We start from the raw sequence: 19,186 nt of genomic DNA on the forward strand, positions 1-19,186 counted from the left end.
TTTTGATGTAATTAGTGATAATTTATAAGAATTAATTAATTCATAAACTATCTTAATTAAAAAGGTGTAAACAGCTGTTCTGTTAAAATATGAGATGATCTAATCATTTGTTAACAGGGTACTGAAGGCTGTAAATCCAGTAAGAACTGTCTTTCTTATTTCCAAATATTTATTCTTCTGAATACTAAAATTATTGTTAATAGAACTCTTAAGGAACCAGAATTGTTTATCGCAAATCTCAACCAGAATTGTTTAATTCTTTACCATTCCCAACCCTATATATGAGTGTTTTTTATTACCAAACTAGAATCAGGTGTGTTGTTGAATACTGTTTATTCATTATTTTAGGGTTGCAAATGTAGAAGTTTTTAAAGGGACGATATCATGGAAAATTTTGGAATAGCAGAGTTATGGGCTGTTTACACAGGATGTGTATTTATGTTCAGAAATAGCCTGTTTAATTCTAACGGTAAGAGAGAAAATTAGTTTCCTCTCTATCAGCTGTTGTCAGTGCAGCCAATCAGTGCATGGTATATTAGCTACCTTAAATGGACTACTTATGTTCCACTATTTTCATTGTCAACTGATCAGATTAATGTCTCTATTTGTGTAGATTGTGGAAGTCACTCCTCTCAGCCCGTGTCCAAATCCTCCAGTTCTGTCTCGCTCTATAGCAATGGTTCTGAGGGCACCGCCATCTTTGGCCAATCAGCTTCCCCCTCCACCAATGACCTCACAGTATCCCTCCTCACCGCCCTGCAGGCTGATGGCCTGGAGAACTTTAACCCTTTCCTGCCCATAAACTTATTACAGTGAGTTTCTCTCTGACCTCTTAAGAAATGTATTCAATATTAGGGATGTCTTAATGTTAAAGGTCATTTTAATGTAAAATGCACTTGTTAACTGTCATTTAAAAGTCTGATATTTTGGTCAGAACGTGAGAAATGATACACATACACTCACTCATACACAACATGTCTGGATGTTCTTGCTCCAGATCTTCTGTGACACACACTCACACACAAGTCATTGAGAGTGCGAGTGAGAACACAGGTGAGTGTGTGTGTGTTTGTAAAGCTGTGTGTGTGCTCTTAACTCTAGAAACACATGCTCCTAACTGCACAGAGTTGACTGACATGTCAACGAACCACACACTCACAAAAGTTTTAACACCCTTGTTTAACTGCATGATTGCTTAGTAGCTGGTGCTAGCAGTTTTCCTTTGTGTGCTTGTGTGTGTGTGGCTGGTCTGTTTAGGCGGATGGTGCTGGCCCGTTTTCCCACATTGGCAGGTCTAGTCCACAGTCCGGTTCTGCCCCCTGGGTTAAGCCTGACTTCCTCAGCATCCTGTGAGGGATTTACTGAGCAGCAGACCAGCTTTCTGGAGCCCTGCGGCCAGACAAGGACCCCCTTGGGTAAGGCGAGCCGAGAGGAGAGGGTAGTCTAACAAATAAGGAATTGGTTCCTGTGATTATTTGATTACATTTGATAGTGTCAGGTGGGAGAGCTTCCTCTTACCTAACCCCTTACAGTCTGCACATGATTTGCACTTCAATTGACTACATGCACTGTCTATGCTGTCTTGCTTTGCAAGGATGTCTTAATTTGTCACATACTCACTGACTGCAAGCTATTTTATTTGCCTGTTTTTTGTGCAAGTTTACACCCTCTGATGAATCTTACAATGAATTACCAAACCATTTTATTTTCTTATTTTATTTGACATATTTTTAATATGTAAAAAGTTTAAAGAGTTGTAAAAGCACATTGGTTGAAACTTGTGCTTTAATTATTCAATGCAAATAGTTCATAAATTGTTGTAAATCATATTTTCTTGACTGACTGCACCAGTCTGCCCAGTCGTGGTGCATTCTAACTCATCATTTAATTTCTGTCCTTCAGAACAGCCACAAATGTTTGTCCCAGTTCGCTTGCTTGAAATGGGCTTCTCAATGAGACACATCTACAGGGCAATGGAGGCAGCAGGTACCCAAGAGTGCTTGCAACATCCAGCCAAACTCATTCTGACCTTGTTTAAAAGCAATCATGTGCTGATATTACTGTAAAAACTGCTCTAATACAGATACAATAGTCCGTTTTGCTGAATTTTCAAAGATGAGAAAACAGACAGCTACACTTTAAAGGAACAGTACATCAAAACAATTTAAATTCTGTCATCGTTTACTCGCTGTAATGTCGCTCCAAACCCACATGACTTTGTTTCTTCCGTGGAACGTAAAACTGAATAAAACTAGGGCAAAAAACAACAACATATAAAGTAATTACAGTAAAAGTAACTAAGACTCATGAACAAAAGATATGACTCATGCACTATATTCCAAGTCTTCTGAAGCCATTTGTACATTTTAAGTCTATTGAAGCTGCTATTTAGTCTCAAATCAAATCAAACCATTAATTAACTCTGTAAATCAAGTTTATTATTTGATTTGAGAGGCAATAAAGACATGATGTTCGTCAAACAAAATGATCATATGTCTTCAGAAGACTTGGACTATTATGCACAATTAATATCTATTGCTTTTATTGTGCTTTTTTGAGCTTTACAGACCAGAGTCACTATTCATAGTCATTATATAGTAAATAAACCATGTGAAGACTTTTTAAAAATTCACCTTTTGTGCTCTATGGAAGAAAGAAAGTAATACGGGGTTGGAGCGACATTAGGGTGAGTAAATAATGACATTTTCGTTTTTGGGTGAATTATCTTTGTAATGCTTTGAGTTATTCACACATAGAAATATCAATAATGGGTAATTAAATTGGATTTTTATTATTTTTGTGTCACTAATTATTTAATGGTGACTGCTGGTAAATGCTGTTACACTAAATACACTCACTTACACTCCCTGTTTGAGATTCTGCTTCAGTTTCCCCCTCACTGTTCTCCCCCATGGGAACACAGAGTTAAATCGTGAAAAATAAGAGCAGAGCACTGCATGCTGTCTTTTGTGTTTTGAATGTTCACTATTCAATTTCAGCTGGATCATATTTCAGCTAAAGAAGTCAAGGGTTATGCATATTCTGGTTTAATTGCATACATTCATTAACATCGCATCTAAAAATCGTTTTTTTTGCCATTTAATCTTAATATGTAAAACGATTTGGCAACTTATTAGCTTTTTTTAGTTATTTTGAGGTTTTAAAGGTTTTAATATTATTTTGTCATGAACGTTGGGTGACCTCTCTCTCTCAGGGGTCACGGGCGAGATAGATTCACGCACCATTGAGGTGCTGGCGAGTTGGATGCTGGAACACCCTCTAACATGAGGAGCATCAGGCCAGAGAGGACTCATCAGCAGGGGGCGCCACTGATACGCCCTCATCAGAAGGACCAGAGACAGTGCAGTGCCCTGAGTCTCCTGCTCCAATGACACTGCAGGAGAGCAGAGAACCCAATGATAGGTGAATTTACACACCACACACACACACACACACTGTGTCTAAATCAGCCGTGATGCAATAAGGCGATGTTCATCTAATGTCATGTTCATGTCGAGTTTCTGTCCGAGCCAGCTGCGACCAGTAAGAGCATCTCACATCTAGACATCTTATTGGAAATTTGGTCTTTAGTTCTGTTGCTTCACACTGGGGAGCCCCCTCTCACTGTGAAATACAAATCCTGCTCCACTTATCTGTTTATTAAAGAATAGTCCACCCCAAAAATGTAACTTTAGTTATAATTTCCTCAAAATATGCATTCTTGTGAGTACTTGCATTGTTTTTAAAGCTAAACAATGCAAGTGTGTACGTGAACACGTGAGCCACTGTGAACGAGCTTCTCTCATAACGCTCAGAAGACTTTGCATGGACTATTATGAGACATTTGGATGCTTTTTTTAAAGGGATAGTTCACTCTCATCATTTACTCACTCTCATGCCATCCCAGATGTGTGTGACTTTCTTTCTTCTGCTGAACACAAATAAAGATTTTTAGAAAAATATCTCAGCACTGTAGGCACAACTAAAATGTGGCCAGAAGGTCCCAAAAGCAGCTTAAAATGAATCCATATGACTACAGTGGTTTAATCCATATCTTTAGAAGTGATATGATAGGTGTGTGTGAGAAACAGATACATGTATTTAATACAATATATAAGTGCTTTTTTTCTATAAATATTCACTTTTGGTTTTGGTGATTCACATTCTTTGTCTTATCACCACCTACGGGGCAGGGAGGAGAATTTATAGTAAAAAAGGACTTAAATATTCCACACCTTTCATACGGCTTGTGAAGACATGGATTTAACTACTGGAGTCGTATAGATTACCTTTATGCTAACTTTGTGCTTTTTAGACTTTCAAAGTTCTCTTGCATTGTATGGTCCTACAGATCTGAGATATTCTTCTAAAAATCTTCGTTTATATTCAGCACAATGAAAGTCATAAACATCTAGGATGGCATGAGGGTGAGTAAATGATGAGAGAATTTTCAAGTTTTAAAATGAGTCACTATCAACTTCCATTGTATTGAAAAGACTTGCTTATAGTGGGGGCAAAAATATTACTTGGTGCTGTAACACCTCTGTCTGCATGTACGCAAGCACACACACACGTGCACACACACACAAATGTTTGACAGTGTTGGATTATTTTTTTATTGTGTGTATTCCAATGTGTTTTCCTCTTGCAGCCTGTTAGCAGGTTTGGACCTGGTGGAGAGAGAGAACTTTTTAGATGTTCACCTGACCAGGAACAGACCTCCGCCTGCCCGCAGACAGCGATCAGGCGTAGGACAGAGAACTTCCTTCAGGAGAGCAGGTCAGACAGTCAGTTGAATGTAAATGTGATGTGAATGTGAAGACATACATCAAGAGGAACCAATTTCAGCGACTCTGCAGTGAAGGTTGCTCATGTGTTTTGCTTGTCAGACTCCCCATCGCCCAGTCCTGTCCCGACGCTGTACAGACAGGAAGTGGGTGTGACAGAGTGGCCCGAGCGTGCTGAAACAAATCCGTTTGCTGCTGAAGAAGAGTCCGAGCTGGGCTACATGGATGACCCGTACCAGGAAGAACCTTACGAGGAGCTTCTCACCCCAGAGTTCATCACCGCTGAGAGGGACACGCTTTGGATGGTAGAGGTACTGGAGATGATATCTGTCCATATTGTTCTATTGCTCAATTGTTTTGTCTATCCTTCTGTCTGAATATAATTTTAAAACGTTTTCTCTCTCTGTCTCTCTCTCTCTCTCTCTCTCTCTCTCTCTCTCAGGGAAGAGAAGATCACCCAGATCCTCATGAGATGGTGGAGTGTGAGCTGTGCAACACACTCACACTGCAGTTCAACAACCACATGAAGCGTCATCACCCAGGCTGCGGTCAAAGCGCCAGTCGCCGTGGTTACCGCAGCAACGGGGCCTATGTTGATGGCTGGTTCGGAGGGGAATGTGGATCAGGCAGCCCATACTACCTCCTGTGCAGCACATGTAGGGAAAAATATCTGGCCTCCAACCTGGGAGTCATGAGCTCCAAACAGGACAGGTGAGGACGAGGACACGTTCGCTGCAAAAATCAGTACTGTTGTCTTGTTTTAAGAAAAATAAGATGAATTCAAAGAGAAAGCAAATTTATTGTTCTTAAGGCCTGTTCACACCAAATCCGTGATGATTTTGCAAGAAGAACATCTGAAGGAAGGTCTATTCACACTGAGTCAGTAGACGGTGCTGTTGTTATACCAGTCTCCTCTCCGCACCCTTCAGCTGTTAGATATTAATATACTCAATGCTGTCAAAGCATTTATTTAACTACTTTGGCATAACTGTTTCATTGTGTTCTTTCCATGATGTTGATGCAGTTTGAGGATTATATCATCTTTGTTTTTCGTGCTATTGAGATGAGTAAAGAGTGCTGTTTCTTATTTATTTGCACATGCATTTTGATACAAGTAGGACTATATACCAGACTCCCAAACTCAACTTCTCTTTTTATAATGCCTGAATTAATGCCTGGATAATCTAACATTAAGGTACAGTGATATAAATACACGTGGAATAATGTACATTGAGAATAACAAATATAGTATAAAAAATGATGCATATATTAAAAATAATATAAAAGAAAACACTGCTCACTATCTTTTCTTTATTTAAATTATTGGAATACTTTGTTATATTTTCGTTGCAATAAAAATAGCAGTGTGGTTCTGCAATTCGTTTGTCTAAAACATTGCATGTGACAGATCTTTTTATGGGATGATTTACTACGAGCTTAGAGCAAACGAACTTCGCTGCTATTTTTAATGCCATGAAAATATACAGCGACTTTGATATACATCTGAAGTAATGTACATTAAGAAAAAACACCATAAGCAGACTTTCAAAATCAAAAGCTTCACGTCAATGCCGGTGTTTGCCATTTGATTAGCGCCACCAACACGCTGGATTGAGTAGCTGCAATGACAAAAAGCTCTTCTCGTTGGTCAGTCATTTTTCATCACAGTCCAAAGAAAAAAATAATGGTCCCTCTTTCCGTAAAAAAACTCTTCGGATTGTCGGGAGACGATTTGTTGGACCCGCTGTGAACAGCGCCATAGAAATCCATTGGATAATCCAAAAGCTTGTTCAGAACAAACGATCGCACCAAAAAACGGGTTTGGTGTGAACAGGCCTTTAGCCCATTGGTGAATAGTTTTATTTATTTATTTATTTTAAGCATAAACATCATATTTTGAATTCTCTGACAAATCAGACTTAATAACTCTGATTGTGTTTTCAGAACAAGAGGCGTGGCATCTGATCTGATTGGTCAACTGGATGGTACATCAGACGGTGTGTATATGGGCATAATTTCCATTAAAGAGATACAGCAGTTAGCCCAAAATGAAAGTTCTGTCATCATTTATTTACCCTCAACATGAGAGTGAATAAATTATGACTGAATTACAATTTTTGGGTGAACTGAATCTCGTGCACTGAATTAAATGTACATACTGTATAATGATTTGAAATTGTGTGTCTTAGAAGAATGGGATCCAGGTAACCAGGAAGACTCTGACCCAGACAGGCTGACTGGTTTGGAGGATTTTGGGACTCTTCTGAGACCTCTGGGTCTGAGTGAAAAGAAGCCTGTTCCTGACCCAATCCCCTTCACTGAACATGACCCGCTCGGAGCTTTAGTCAGCGGCTCAGTCAGTGGAGACAACAGCCTACTTTACAAAGGTAATGTTTACATTCAATGTTTTATATTGGAAAACATAGTGGGACTAAGAGTTCTGACACCTTTATTCCTTAGTATTCTCATACAGCTAGACTTTTGACCATCAGTATAAAGTGTGGTCCACATTGCAGCTTATTCTGACCAAGAACCATCCACTTAGACAGAAAAAGACCGCCTGATTGAGATGAAAAGCGACTATTGAGAGTCCGAACTGTCTCCAGCTTTCTCTGTTTTCTGGATTTATCTCGAAATGCATTTTTGTGTGTGTTTAGGTGTGATTAGCACTGAGTTGAAGCGCTCCTCAGTTCCTTTAAGTCTAGGAGAGCAGGCTGCATCTCTGAGGGAGCCTCAGGAGAGATTGTTGGCTCTGAGGAGAGTCACCTCCACAGCTCAGATCCTGCTGGCATACAGTATGGTGATGAAAGCTCTCTCACAGACCTCCTCAAGGTAACACCATCACTCTCACAAATAGATCTGACTTCCTTTAGTGTGCAGTATCAACTGTAGTGGCATACTAGCCCAAAATGCATATGTAGTGTAGATCAAAATGACCATCCATTTTTGGCTATTTATTTTTGTATTATTATTATTATTATTTTCCATTTTTTATATGTATATTAAAAGAGTAATTGTATTTTGTTCCATCTGTTATCTATTTATACATTATAGGCAATGGTAAATATCATATTTATATTCTGTTTTATATTTGTTAAAAAACAAATGGCAAACTGCCATTTAGCAGATGTTTTCAGCCTGGACCAACCTGAGGTTACAACTTATAATTAGAAATCATCATTTGATCATTAGAATTTATTTTCATTGACAAAACTAGAAAATGCATTGAATAGCATCGGATGGCCTAAAATAATGGCCTATGCATTTTAGGGCTTGTTCCAAATATGTCTTATTTTGGTCTTAGACATAAGCTCTGTTCATACTTCATCCAATGGAACTAAATACTAGGACAGTAAAATATATTCGCAAACATATTTCCACACCAAATTTGTTCAGTTGAGGATTTTTCGAAAACACACCACAATTTTTCACATTTGTATCATTCTCTGAATGGTTGATTAGTTGTTATTGGATTCTTACTGAAAAAAAATAACCTTGCCTCTGAAAAAAAACAACAGATATTGCATCAAAATATTTCTGAATTGGTGTGTTGGTGTACATAGAGATGCATTTCATGCATGAATTTCGTTTTTTTTTTTTTCGAGATCACCACAATTTGTGTATAATTTTTTCATTGTCAATTAGTTGTTTTCAGAATCTTAACAATGAATAAAATCAGCCTTGCCTCTGAAAAAAACAACAGATCATTGAACTAAAATATTTCTTAATTGTTGTATTGGTCATTAAATCATTTTTTGTCATGAAAATTTTTACTTGAATAGCATGAATAGGCTAACTTTTAAAAGCTAAATATATTTGCAAACATTTCCCGAAAACACACTATCCCAAAATGAAAATACGTTCATCATTTACTCACCCTCATGCCATCCAAGATGTGTATGATTCTCTTTCATCTACTAGACTCAAAGTCTTTTTAGAACATCTCAGCTCTGTAGGTCCTCACAATGCAAGTTAATGGGTACCAAAATGTTTAAGGTCAAAAAGCATATAAAGGCACCGTAAAATGAATCCATAGATCTGTTCTGTCTCACCCACACCTATCATATCGCTTCTGAAGATATGGATTTAACCACTAGGGTCTTATGGATTACTTTTATGCTGCCTTTATGTGCCTTTTGGAGCTTCACATTTTTGGCACCCATTCACTTGCATTGTGAGGACCTACAGAGCTGAAATATTCTTCTAAAAATATTTGTCATTGCATGAGGGTGATTAAATAATATAAAGAGATATTAGAATAAAATAAAAGATAATTTTCATTTTTGGGTGAATTATCCCTTTAACAATGAAAAAAATCAACCTTGCTTAAATCATCACAGTAATATATTTCGGAATCGGTGTGTTATTGTTCAAAGATATGTGTTCCATGCATGATTTTGAATCATACATACAGTTTTTTTGGTGACAAAAATTAAAACTAGGAGTGAAAAGTTTGGTAAACGTGTTTGGTGATGTCAAATACTAACGTTTTTATATATATATATATATATATATATATATATATATATATATATATTTTTTTTTTTTTAGTAGTTCAGTTTGTAATCATTCAAGCGGTCTGGAGGCTCTAGGATTGGCTGATGTCCGTATCCTGGTCAGGCTAATGTGTCTAGCAGCAGGTGGGCGTGTCCACATGGGCGTAGACCAGCAGGGATTGGAACGTGGCTGTGTGAGTGATCGCACAGGCTCAGCCTTCCTGTCCTTCCTCAGCTCAGCTATTGGAAGTTTAGTGTCCCACAGTCCTGCTGCCTACCGAGAGTTAGTGGACATCTGCACTCAGGTAGATACTCACTCACTCACTCACTCACTCACTCACTCACTCACTCACTCACTCTCACACTCTCACACTTTGTCTCTATGCCTGCCTCCCTCCTAAGCTGTCTTTCTGTACCTCTTCGCTTTGGCTTGCTAATGTTTCTCACCTCATTATCCTTGGAACTGTCTTCATCATTTTCTCATTGTCTGCTCATTTAATCATCTTGTCTCCCCCGTAATCACACGTTCTCACCCGCACATCCTACCTCTCAGGATCTCATGGCTGCTGCTACAGGAATGAACATCAGCGCCATCAATGATCCACAGCAGAGGATGAGGCAAAGCTCCGCCCTCAAGGGGCCAGCACAAGAGCCAAGGGATCTGACTCCACCCACCTTCCTGGTCACACAGAATCTGGTATCGCTGTTGACAGAGAAAGGCATCCGATACCGTTACAGTGCAGAAAGAAGTGAATCAATGGAAACAAAGGGTAAATGTTGTATATATTTTGTATATTGCATTGAGTTTTGTTAAACTACTAGGATTTAATGGAAATTTACAAAATTATGCAGGTTTTGATGTTTCAGGAAAACTCATGTTAAAATCATCAATTAATTAAATTAATCAATTAATTGGTCAAAATGTGTGGGAACCTTGTTGGTTGTGACACTGATTCTATTGAATATTTTTTAACATCCATAGAACAACTAACAATAACTCAAGGTTAATTCTATACTCGTCATTTGGACAGAAGGTGGAAGCCCCCCACCCTTAGGTCCCCCTCTCTCTCAAACGGGGGTACGGGTCGGTCCTTTGGAGCTGGCTAATGCACTGGCCGCCTGTGCCCTGTCGGCCCGACTGACCAGCAGACACCGTCAGTGGGCGGCAAAGCTGCTGGTCCAGGCCCTGGCGGTCTCCGAGAGAGACAACAGTGCCAGACCCCAGACCTACAGTGACATGGCTGGAGACTTGCGAAAATGCCCAATCAGGAAGCTGGAAGGACATCAGAACAGGGTAAAGAAGATGTAGATACAAACATACACAGAAACATATACACATATATATACAATTGAATGTCATTTAGTATTTAGTAACCAAAACTGGTCTTATACAGTATCTGATTGGCTGTTGTGTGTGCAGGTGAGCAGCTGCAGCTGGAATGGTGATCAAGGTCTGTTGGCCACCGGCTCACAGGATGGAACTGTCCGACTGTGGACCATCTCACCAAACACTTCAGAGCTGTTGCACACACACACCTGCAGTGTCAGGTGAGACATACTTATGCATATTCTGGTCATCCGGATACTGTGATTCCATATATAATATATATCTAAAATATTTTCCAGTTTCTTTATATTATATAAAAACAAGATAAGTGTGGTATGTTCTCATTTTAGATAGCAAGGTAAACTAGTGTGTGTGTGTGTGTGTGTCTATCCTGCAGTGAGGATGCTCAGAGTTCAGATGGCTCTATGGGGTCTCATCTGCTGTCTGCTGTATCTTGGAGTGCAGGGGGATCTCTACTGGCCGCCTTCCAGAACAAACTCATCAACATCTGGACCGTCAACGGTCAGATCAGCTACCAACTATCACACATCTGCTTACACACACTAACAACAACACTGCTGACAAAGCTTGTGTTTAATTGAGCAGGTGTTTTTTACATCATAGTTAAAGTATGACTAGTATTAGGCCTGCCACGATTATTAAATAATTGTCTGATCGCTGTTATTTAATCTAACAGTGGTTATTTGAGAGAGCCACAATTATTGTACTGTACACTATACATTCCAATAACATTTTACTGTCCAGATAAGGGAATGAACAGTGCATTTGAGTGTCTGAATTTAACTTTGACTGTCTTAATGAGCCATGCCACAGACTGCACTGAGAGTGTCAAGATTATCCCTTTCTGAACCAGACTTGAACCTGTTGTCATGCACGCGTCATCTGTGGAGTTTCATGCCGAACTCCCGTGAACAATGAATGAGGATATTAGTGAATGCAAAGCACTCCGGTTTCACTTTAATTGAATGACTGTGTAATGTCAAGTGTTATTTGTCATTGTGGGTTCATACATGCAGTGTTAATGACACTTGAGATGTTAGAATGAAGAAACACAGAATCTCAAAGGTCTTCATGTTAAATAACGGCTTGTGGGTTTAATCCGAAAGCCTTACAGTAATGTGTGGAAGTGAAGAATTTTGGAAAGATATCTGTATTATTGCATACATTAATATAATATAATATTTGTTCAGGTTGGCAAGGTTCCAACAACAACAATGCAAGGGCAAAATGGACCAAAGTTGATCAAAAAGTGAGACAGATATAGTATTTGAATTATTTTGAAATATTTAGATATTTAAAATATTATTTTCAATGTAATTTATACATTTTTAGCCTGAAAAAAAAAAATAATGTAAAAGTTAAATATAAATAAATAACTTCTTAAGTGTTATGAAGCACACATACATTACTTGTCAAAAGTTTTGAAACACTTACTCGTTCTTTATTATAATTATATATATATATATATATATATATATATATATATATATATATATATATATATATATTTATTTATTTATTTATTTATTTATTTATTTATTTTTTTCATTTTAGAATAATAGTAAAGTCATCAAAACTATGGAATAACATAAATGGAACTATGGGAATTATGTTGTGACTAATTAAAATCCAAAATAAATCAAAACTGTGTTATATTTTAGCATCTTCAAAGTAGTCACCCTTTGCCTAGAATTTGCAGACATGAACTCTGGACATTTTCTCAACCAACTTCTTGAGGTATCACCCTGGGATGCTTTTTAAACAGTATTTAAGGAGTTCCCATCTATGTTGGGCACTTATTGGCTGCTTTTCTTTATTATTTGGTCCAAGTCATCAATTTCAAAAGCGTTTGTTTTTTAATTACATTTTTATTTTATAATGAAATAAATTAATATGGTGGCACAATTATATTTTTGTCTACAAAACTAATTTCAAACATTTAAGCATATGCCTTCAGATCAAAAGATTTTTAAGATCATGAGAAACATTTCAGTCAAGTGTTTCAAAAAGTTTGACCGGTAGTGTACACCTATGATAAAAGTATGACAATTTGTATGACAATTAAACGTAATTGTCATAATGGTATGAAAGCCTTAAAACTGACAATTAATCACAATTATTTGTTTAATTAATAGTAGTCAGTTAAATTTCATAATCATGAAGTTTTATTTAATTTAAGAGCAAGTATCAAAACTGATTCTATTCACTGGCCTTATTGTGCAAAACTCATCAGTGCACTTGTATATATATATATATATATATAAAAGAATAATTATCTTTCATATTGAAAATTGTTATTTTCTCTACCTCTGACAAAAATTGCTTTTCTTCTGATGTAACTAAGGCTATGTGGGCAGGGAAAATCAACCATTAATAAATCAGCCTGAGGGGCCGTTTACACTAAGCAAATTTTTTCATCTGGGCTGTTTTTCAATAGTTTTCCTATGTAAATAGGCTAGACAGACATTTTCGAGACATTAGTTGAGGTGGTTCGGGTATCTGGTCTGGATGCCTTCCTAGGGAGGTGTTCCGGGCATGTCCGACTGGGAAGAGACCCAGAGGCAGACCTAGAAAACACTGGAGAGATTATATCTCTCGGCTGGCCTAAAAATGCCTTGGGATCCCCCAGGAAGAGCTTGAGGATGTGGCCGGGGAAAAGGACAAATGTGTTGTCCTCCTGAGTCTGCTGCCACCACAACCCAGACACAGATAAGCGGAGGAAAATGGATGGAGACATTTTTTACTGATGTGTCATGTCTCGCTGTTTATAGAGTTAACAATTTTTAGGTTAAAAGAACTTAAACTTTTAAAAATGCATCTCGACACCTGACATTCCTTCAGTTTGTTGGGCTGCTTTAGATTTTTTTAGCGCAAGGACAGGTTTGGTGTGAATGGCACCTAACATGTGTGTTCAATCAAATACTGGTGTCCAAACAATGTCAAAGTGGAAACCTCTTAGTACACATATTTACTTAAAAAATTCAGTTTTTTGCTGCTAGTGGCACAGAAACCTGAATTACTTCTGTTATGAAGTAATGTTATTCTATTTTGCAGGTTCTCAGGCGTATGAAGAAGCTCAGTCCTCGTGGGTAACAGCGCTTTCATGGGTACAAACGTCCAATCTGTTCCTAAGTCAGGAAGCCTGCAGTCAGGCTAGCGCTCCTGAGAGTCTACTTGTGGGTCGGCTGGATGGCTCCCTCTGCTGGCTGGAGGTCACAGAGGACTTGAGAGTGGAGAGAACAGAACTCACTCATTGCCACAGGAAAGAAGGTTTGTCAAGTTGGTTGTATTTGTATAGCGCTTCTCACAATACACTGCAAATCTTTTCAGAAATGTGTTTGAGATGTTAGGGCCCAAGCACTGATGGTGTGGAGACCCTATTGTTCTTCTAAGGATTATTATTATTATTAGAGCCCAAGCACTGAAAGTGCAGAGGCCCTATTGTTCTAAGGATTGTTATTATTAGGGCCCAAGCATTGAAATTGTAGAGGCCCTATTGTTCTTCTAAGGATTCTTCTTCTTTTCAAGATTTTCGGTACTTTTGGGGTACTTGGCATGCGTGAAAACTCTTGAACGTTTGCACACAAATCAGAGTCGTCGGCCATTGCGGCTGGGCAAATTTGCAGGGGGGGCTCTGTAATGCCACCTAGAAGATGGGCATGTTCGGGGGGCTCTTTATTACATCCCTTTTGAGCTACAGTCATGAAACTTTAATCATATTTAGATCTCTTCCAGCCAGACAACTTTTGCATTGACAGTCAAACAGGAAGTCGGCCATTTTGGATTGTTTGAAAAAACATTTGTTTGATCAGAAGTTTGGCATTTTTAACAGACTTGAGAAATATCCCTCTTATGTTTACCTTAATTGCTGCAAAATTCTTTAGAATAATGTCAAGACACTGCTGATGTAAAATTGTAAAGGAATACTTGATATCTTAAATATTGTTGTCATGGCAATGCATCAATTGTTATTATTCCTTTCTTCCTATATTTGATTGTTTTTAGGCACTGGCACACACATCAGAGTCATCGGGCCATTAGGACTGAGCAAAAGTTCACAAATGGGTGTGTAGGGGGGCTCTGTAGCACCCCTTTAAAATGGGCATGTAACGGGATTCTGTAGCACCCCCACCTAGAGTCACCAAACCTGTTAAATATATTGTTCTCTTCAAGCCAAACAACTATCACACTCACAGTTATTAGCTCCACCCAACAGGAAATCGGCCATTTTGGATTTTCTGAAAATCGCTGGCACTGAACTTTTAAATGCTCCTCCTATGGGATTCATGAGAATATTTATACAACCACATTTAGACAAGATTATGCCAAGACATTGAAGATGCTACATTTTGAATGGATGAATGAATGGTGGGAAAATGGGAAACAGGAAGTGTCAAATATCTTCTCTGTGCAATGTGTGATTTAGATCAAAATTGAGATGTATGTTTAGTCTTGGGGGCTAATCACATGGATGTGACTATTTTGGGTCATGGTTATAGTGCCACCACCTGGCAGCTCTTACAATAGACTTTAAAATAGTCCTCTTACTGAATATTTACCTAAATTGCTTCAAAATTGTTTTGAATAATGTAAAATACCAAATGCATCTGTCTACCTTGCATTGTTTTACGAAAGTAAATTGCTGTTTGTAGCTATATTTAAAGATTTTTATTAATTTTGTGGTGACTGACTTACAATCTCTTTTTATTTCTTGTGTTCAGCACCTCAGTGCCTGGCCTGGTACAGTGTAGATAAACCCTTTGCAGTTGGTTATCCAGATGGCAAAATTCTCCTAGCAACCGCAGAGAGCTATGAATCCGATCCTCCTATTCTTCTAACAGCATTTCCTGTGAGTGTGGAATTCTCAAAGCACTCACACTTCATTGCACTCTAATTATGTTTGGTTCATGAAAAAATATATATATTTTGGATCGGTTGGAGTTTATGAATTACTGGGAAGTGAGAAATTTGTTTGAGAGTAAAACTATAGAGCAAGTACCGCAACATTTGACAACATTTTCTTTGAACAGGCATTACAAATATTATTTATATCCAGTGTTGGGTAAGTAACTGGAAAAAAGTATTCCACTACAAATTACTAACTACTTCTCTCAAATTAAAATCAGATTACTTTACTGATTATTAATTGAATACTAATTTCTTTACTTTTAAGTTACTTTCTAAAACAAATTGTATTTAAATTTTTCCGTTCAACAAATTCAAAATAATGTCTATTTTCTCCTTGTTCATGTCGCGCACCCTTTAACTGTCACAGAAACAAACATACATACATATGAACATGAATTCGCATTTGATTTGTATTACACATAAATCAAATTATTTTGGAAAATGTGTTACTTAAGTAATGTACTTTCATTAAAAGTCAGTAACTAATCTGATTACAAGAATTTTAAATGTAATACTTTACACTACTTTTTGTGCCTAAAAGTAATTAGATTACAGTAAACAATTACTTTATCCGATTACACCCAACACTAATAATGGCTAATAACACAATCAGGGTTTCGATTTGTATGACATCCAACTCGAACATAAAAACTTCCATTAAATACAATTTATATAACTTAAAGAACATTCCAGATTCAATAGATGTTTATCTCTATAAATAGCATGGAATATTGTCGATTACAACAGAAAATAATATTTACTCACTTCAAAAACATTTTAAAAAGATTTGTGTGGTAAGTGGTGGATGCTGATGATAGAGCTCAGGTTGCTTTGAACTTGTAAAATGAAATGGTGATAATAATTGATAATGATATCTGTGATAATGATAAATAGTTCATTTCATTACAATAACGAAAGTGTAAAGGCAAAATAGGGACTTTTGAGTGTCTAAAAGAAATTTGTGAATCAGTTTTTTTTAACCGGCCAACAGTAACAATAAATCAGACCCAACATGCCACACTAAATAGATCCACAAAACATATGCAGTTATTCACACAGTGTATTCACACAGTGTATTCACACAGTGAAATTGAACACACAAATAAACCTGCACGTTTGGAGTTTGACCTGCTTTTATCTTCACAGGAGAGCGTGAGTGCACTTAGGTGGGATCCCACAGGTCATCTGCTGCTGTCTGTCGGCCGCTCTGAGATAGTGAAGATCTGGGGTCGTGCCAGCAGCGCGTGGGTCACCCTCCACTCTCTCTTCCACACAGGGACTGTGAATACGGCTGAGTGGTGCCCTATGCCGGGGCGAGGGACGGAGCCTCGTCTTATGATGGCAATGTGAGTGTTACATGTTTTAGAAAGCTTTAAAGGGGACACAGTAGGGATACTACACATTTCACATGCCAATTATAACAAAGGGCAATTATTAAAAAAAATCTTAAATGTTACAGTTGCAAAAACAGACTGTTTGGGTTTAAGAGAGGGTGGAAAATGTTAATTTAAAACTGAATTGTTTTTTTTGATGCAATGTATATCATAGATAAACTATTCTAGGAGCAAGTTTCATTAAAACAATACATTATCAAAATGTATCCTGTTTACTTTCCGATGCAATGCCATGAAGCCTATAATATATAAGATAATATACAGTTTTACAACATGAATGCTGCTCGGATTGTATAGTTTGTTGAAGAACGAGGACGAAGGGTAATTCTTTCAGGCGAGATCTCGTGTAAACAATGGAGAATATATATATAAATATTTCTCAGATTTATCACTTTTATGGACAGAAAGTGCTGTTGGATGTTTTTCAATGAACTCTTGTCCTGGACAATTGACACCAGTGTGGTGAACTGGAGCGATCGCGTTTTCATAACAAACGTATGAAGTCCCGTTTTGATATTGCATGTTTTCATTTGTACTCCTGGCACAAATAACTAAATTGCTGTTTCTGGAGCATTGCTATCGTGAAACAGAGATTGGATATCAATGTTGAACCCTTAGACCTTTGAAAAGGTGTATAATTTGTTATAGACAGTAAAATATATATTAAATGTAAGCAGAGTGACATCACCACCGCGTGTGGGTGAATTGCGTATCAAAAGGTTAATGTAACTGCTTTTATAAAATTACCCTCCAAAAATTGGCCCAATTCACTTCCATTCTAAGTGTCTCATTGTAACCTTGATTTTTGCTTTTTTAAAAGAAATGAAGAGACGAGTTGAAATACATTTTTGTAGTAATCAACATTATGCCACAAAAACTGTCGATTGAGCTTAAGTTGTATTAAACCCAAAATATTCCTTTAAGAGCTTTGAAGCAATAGCCTACTAGTCTTGAAATATGTCACCATTTTGCCAGGTTGGTACCTAAGAATATTTAGATACAAAGGGAACATTTTATATAAAGGCTACTTATACTAAACAATGCATAGGGTAAAGAGGGTAAAATACATCATGCAAGCACTTCTACAATTGTGATTTATGTTCATTTCCTTAGTGGATGTCAAAATGGCCTCCTGTACGTGTGGACTCTTCCTCAAGGGGGTGCTAATGTCTCAGTACCCAATTTCCTCACCCCCTCTACCAGCCAAGACAAGAGCAGCACCATCAAGGTCAGATTTAATCAGTTATCTGTTTTCAATATGATTTATTTGGAGTCAGTTAATTAAGGTTTTTTATTTATTACCCATTTACACTCATTATTTAATTTACTTTCCTTCTAGGAAGATACAGTGTGTCACTTAAAGGTCTTCTTTGGGTTTTGAGAGCACGGTTTAAGCAAGACACATGTGTTTATTTGTGTGTTTCAGCGGGGAAATGCCAAGTGTGTGTTCCGACTGACTGGACACATTACGGCTATAAAAACGCTGTCCTTCTGTCCCACCGGTCTTGCACTGGTATCTGGAGGAATCGGAGGGGTGCTAAACATCTGGTCTTTGAGGGTGAGTCAAATGCTTCTTACCAGTGTTTGTTTTATTTGTTGTAAAAAAACTATTTTTTGAAAATACCCCCCCGCCCTTTCAGGATGGTTCAGTCCTGCAGACAGTGGTTATAGGATTGGGGTCAGTGGTTTGTACCACCTGGATACCTCACATAGGTGTTGCTGCCTGCTCAGGAAGATCAAAGGTATCAACCCTTTCAAAAAAGTTTAATACTGATTTGAATGCTGAAGACAGTGGAATAATGTTTTACTTTCTCTTGTTCCCCTGTCTGTCTGTTTCCGTTTCTCTCAGGACGTGTTGTTAATTCGCTGTACTCCAGACTGGATCACCCAGAATCATGTTCTGGCCTCCTGCCGGTCTGTCCTCCGCAGTCAGGGCATTCTGGGATTGAATCGTGCCCCCTGCATGGCTGTCTTCCTCGAACGCCTTCCCACACTGCTGCAGGAGCAGTACAGTTATGAGAAGGTACACATACGTTCTCATCGTAAGAGACTGCTAGAATCAGAATTCAGGATTACTTGTATCAATGCAGGTGTCTTCCACATTTTTTAATCCTTTTTTTTTCTTCATATTATAAATTTGGATTAAGGTTGTATAAATTGTATTGTGAGAATCTGACTCACCCTAACTTTGGTTATATTGTCCTGATGTTCTTGACCTAGATTTTAGCTCGTATTTATTTCCTAATCCGTTAT

General features: G+C 37.8%; 1 protein-coding gene across 1 annotated transcript in view; it reads left to right on the forward strand.

The window, feature by feature from the left end:
• The window catches only part of LOC127627669 (probable E3 ubiquitin-protein ligase HERC1), a 109,960-nt gene that overhangs the window by 67,571 nt on the left and 23,203 nt on the right, over positions 1–19,186 (forward strand). The window contains 23 exon segments of the mRNA XM_052104141.1: positions 614–812; positions 1,258–1,415; positions 1,903–1,986; positions 3,215–3,285; positions 3,287–3,423; positions 4,652–4,779; positions 4,890–5,098; positions 5,230–5,498; positions 6,732–6,784; positions 6,977–7,174; positions 7,445–7,619; positions 9,339–9,588; positions 9,837–10,053; positions 10,315–10,577; positions 10,704–10,831; positions 11,008–11,132; positions 13,686–13,901; positions 15,353–15,480; positions 16,686–16,885; positions 18,047–18,161; positions 18,360–18,491; positions 18,574–18,675; positions 18,783–18,956. Coding sequence (XP_051960101.1) covers positions 614–812; positions 1,258–1,415; positions 1,903–1,986; positions 3,215–3,285; positions 3,287–3,423; positions 4,652–4,779; positions 4,890–5,098; positions 5,230–5,498; positions 6,732–6,784; positions 6,977–7,174; positions 7,445–7,619; positions 9,339–9,588; positions 9,837–10,053; positions 10,315–10,577; positions 10,704–10,831; positions 11,008–11,132; positions 13,686–13,901; positions 15,353–15,480; positions 16,686–16,885; positions 18,047–18,161; positions 18,360–18,491; positions 18,574–18,675; positions 18,783–18,956 — 3,731 coding nt within the window.

Source organism: Xyrauchen texanus, chromosome 34 (assembly GCF_025860055.1).
Source record: "Xyrauchen texanus isolate HMW12.3.18 chromosome 34, RBS_HiC_50CHRs, whole genome shotgun sequence".
NCBI classification, from domain to species: Eukaryota; Metazoa; Chordata; class Actinopteri; order Cypriniformes; family Catostomidae; genus Xyrauchen; species Xyrauchen texanus.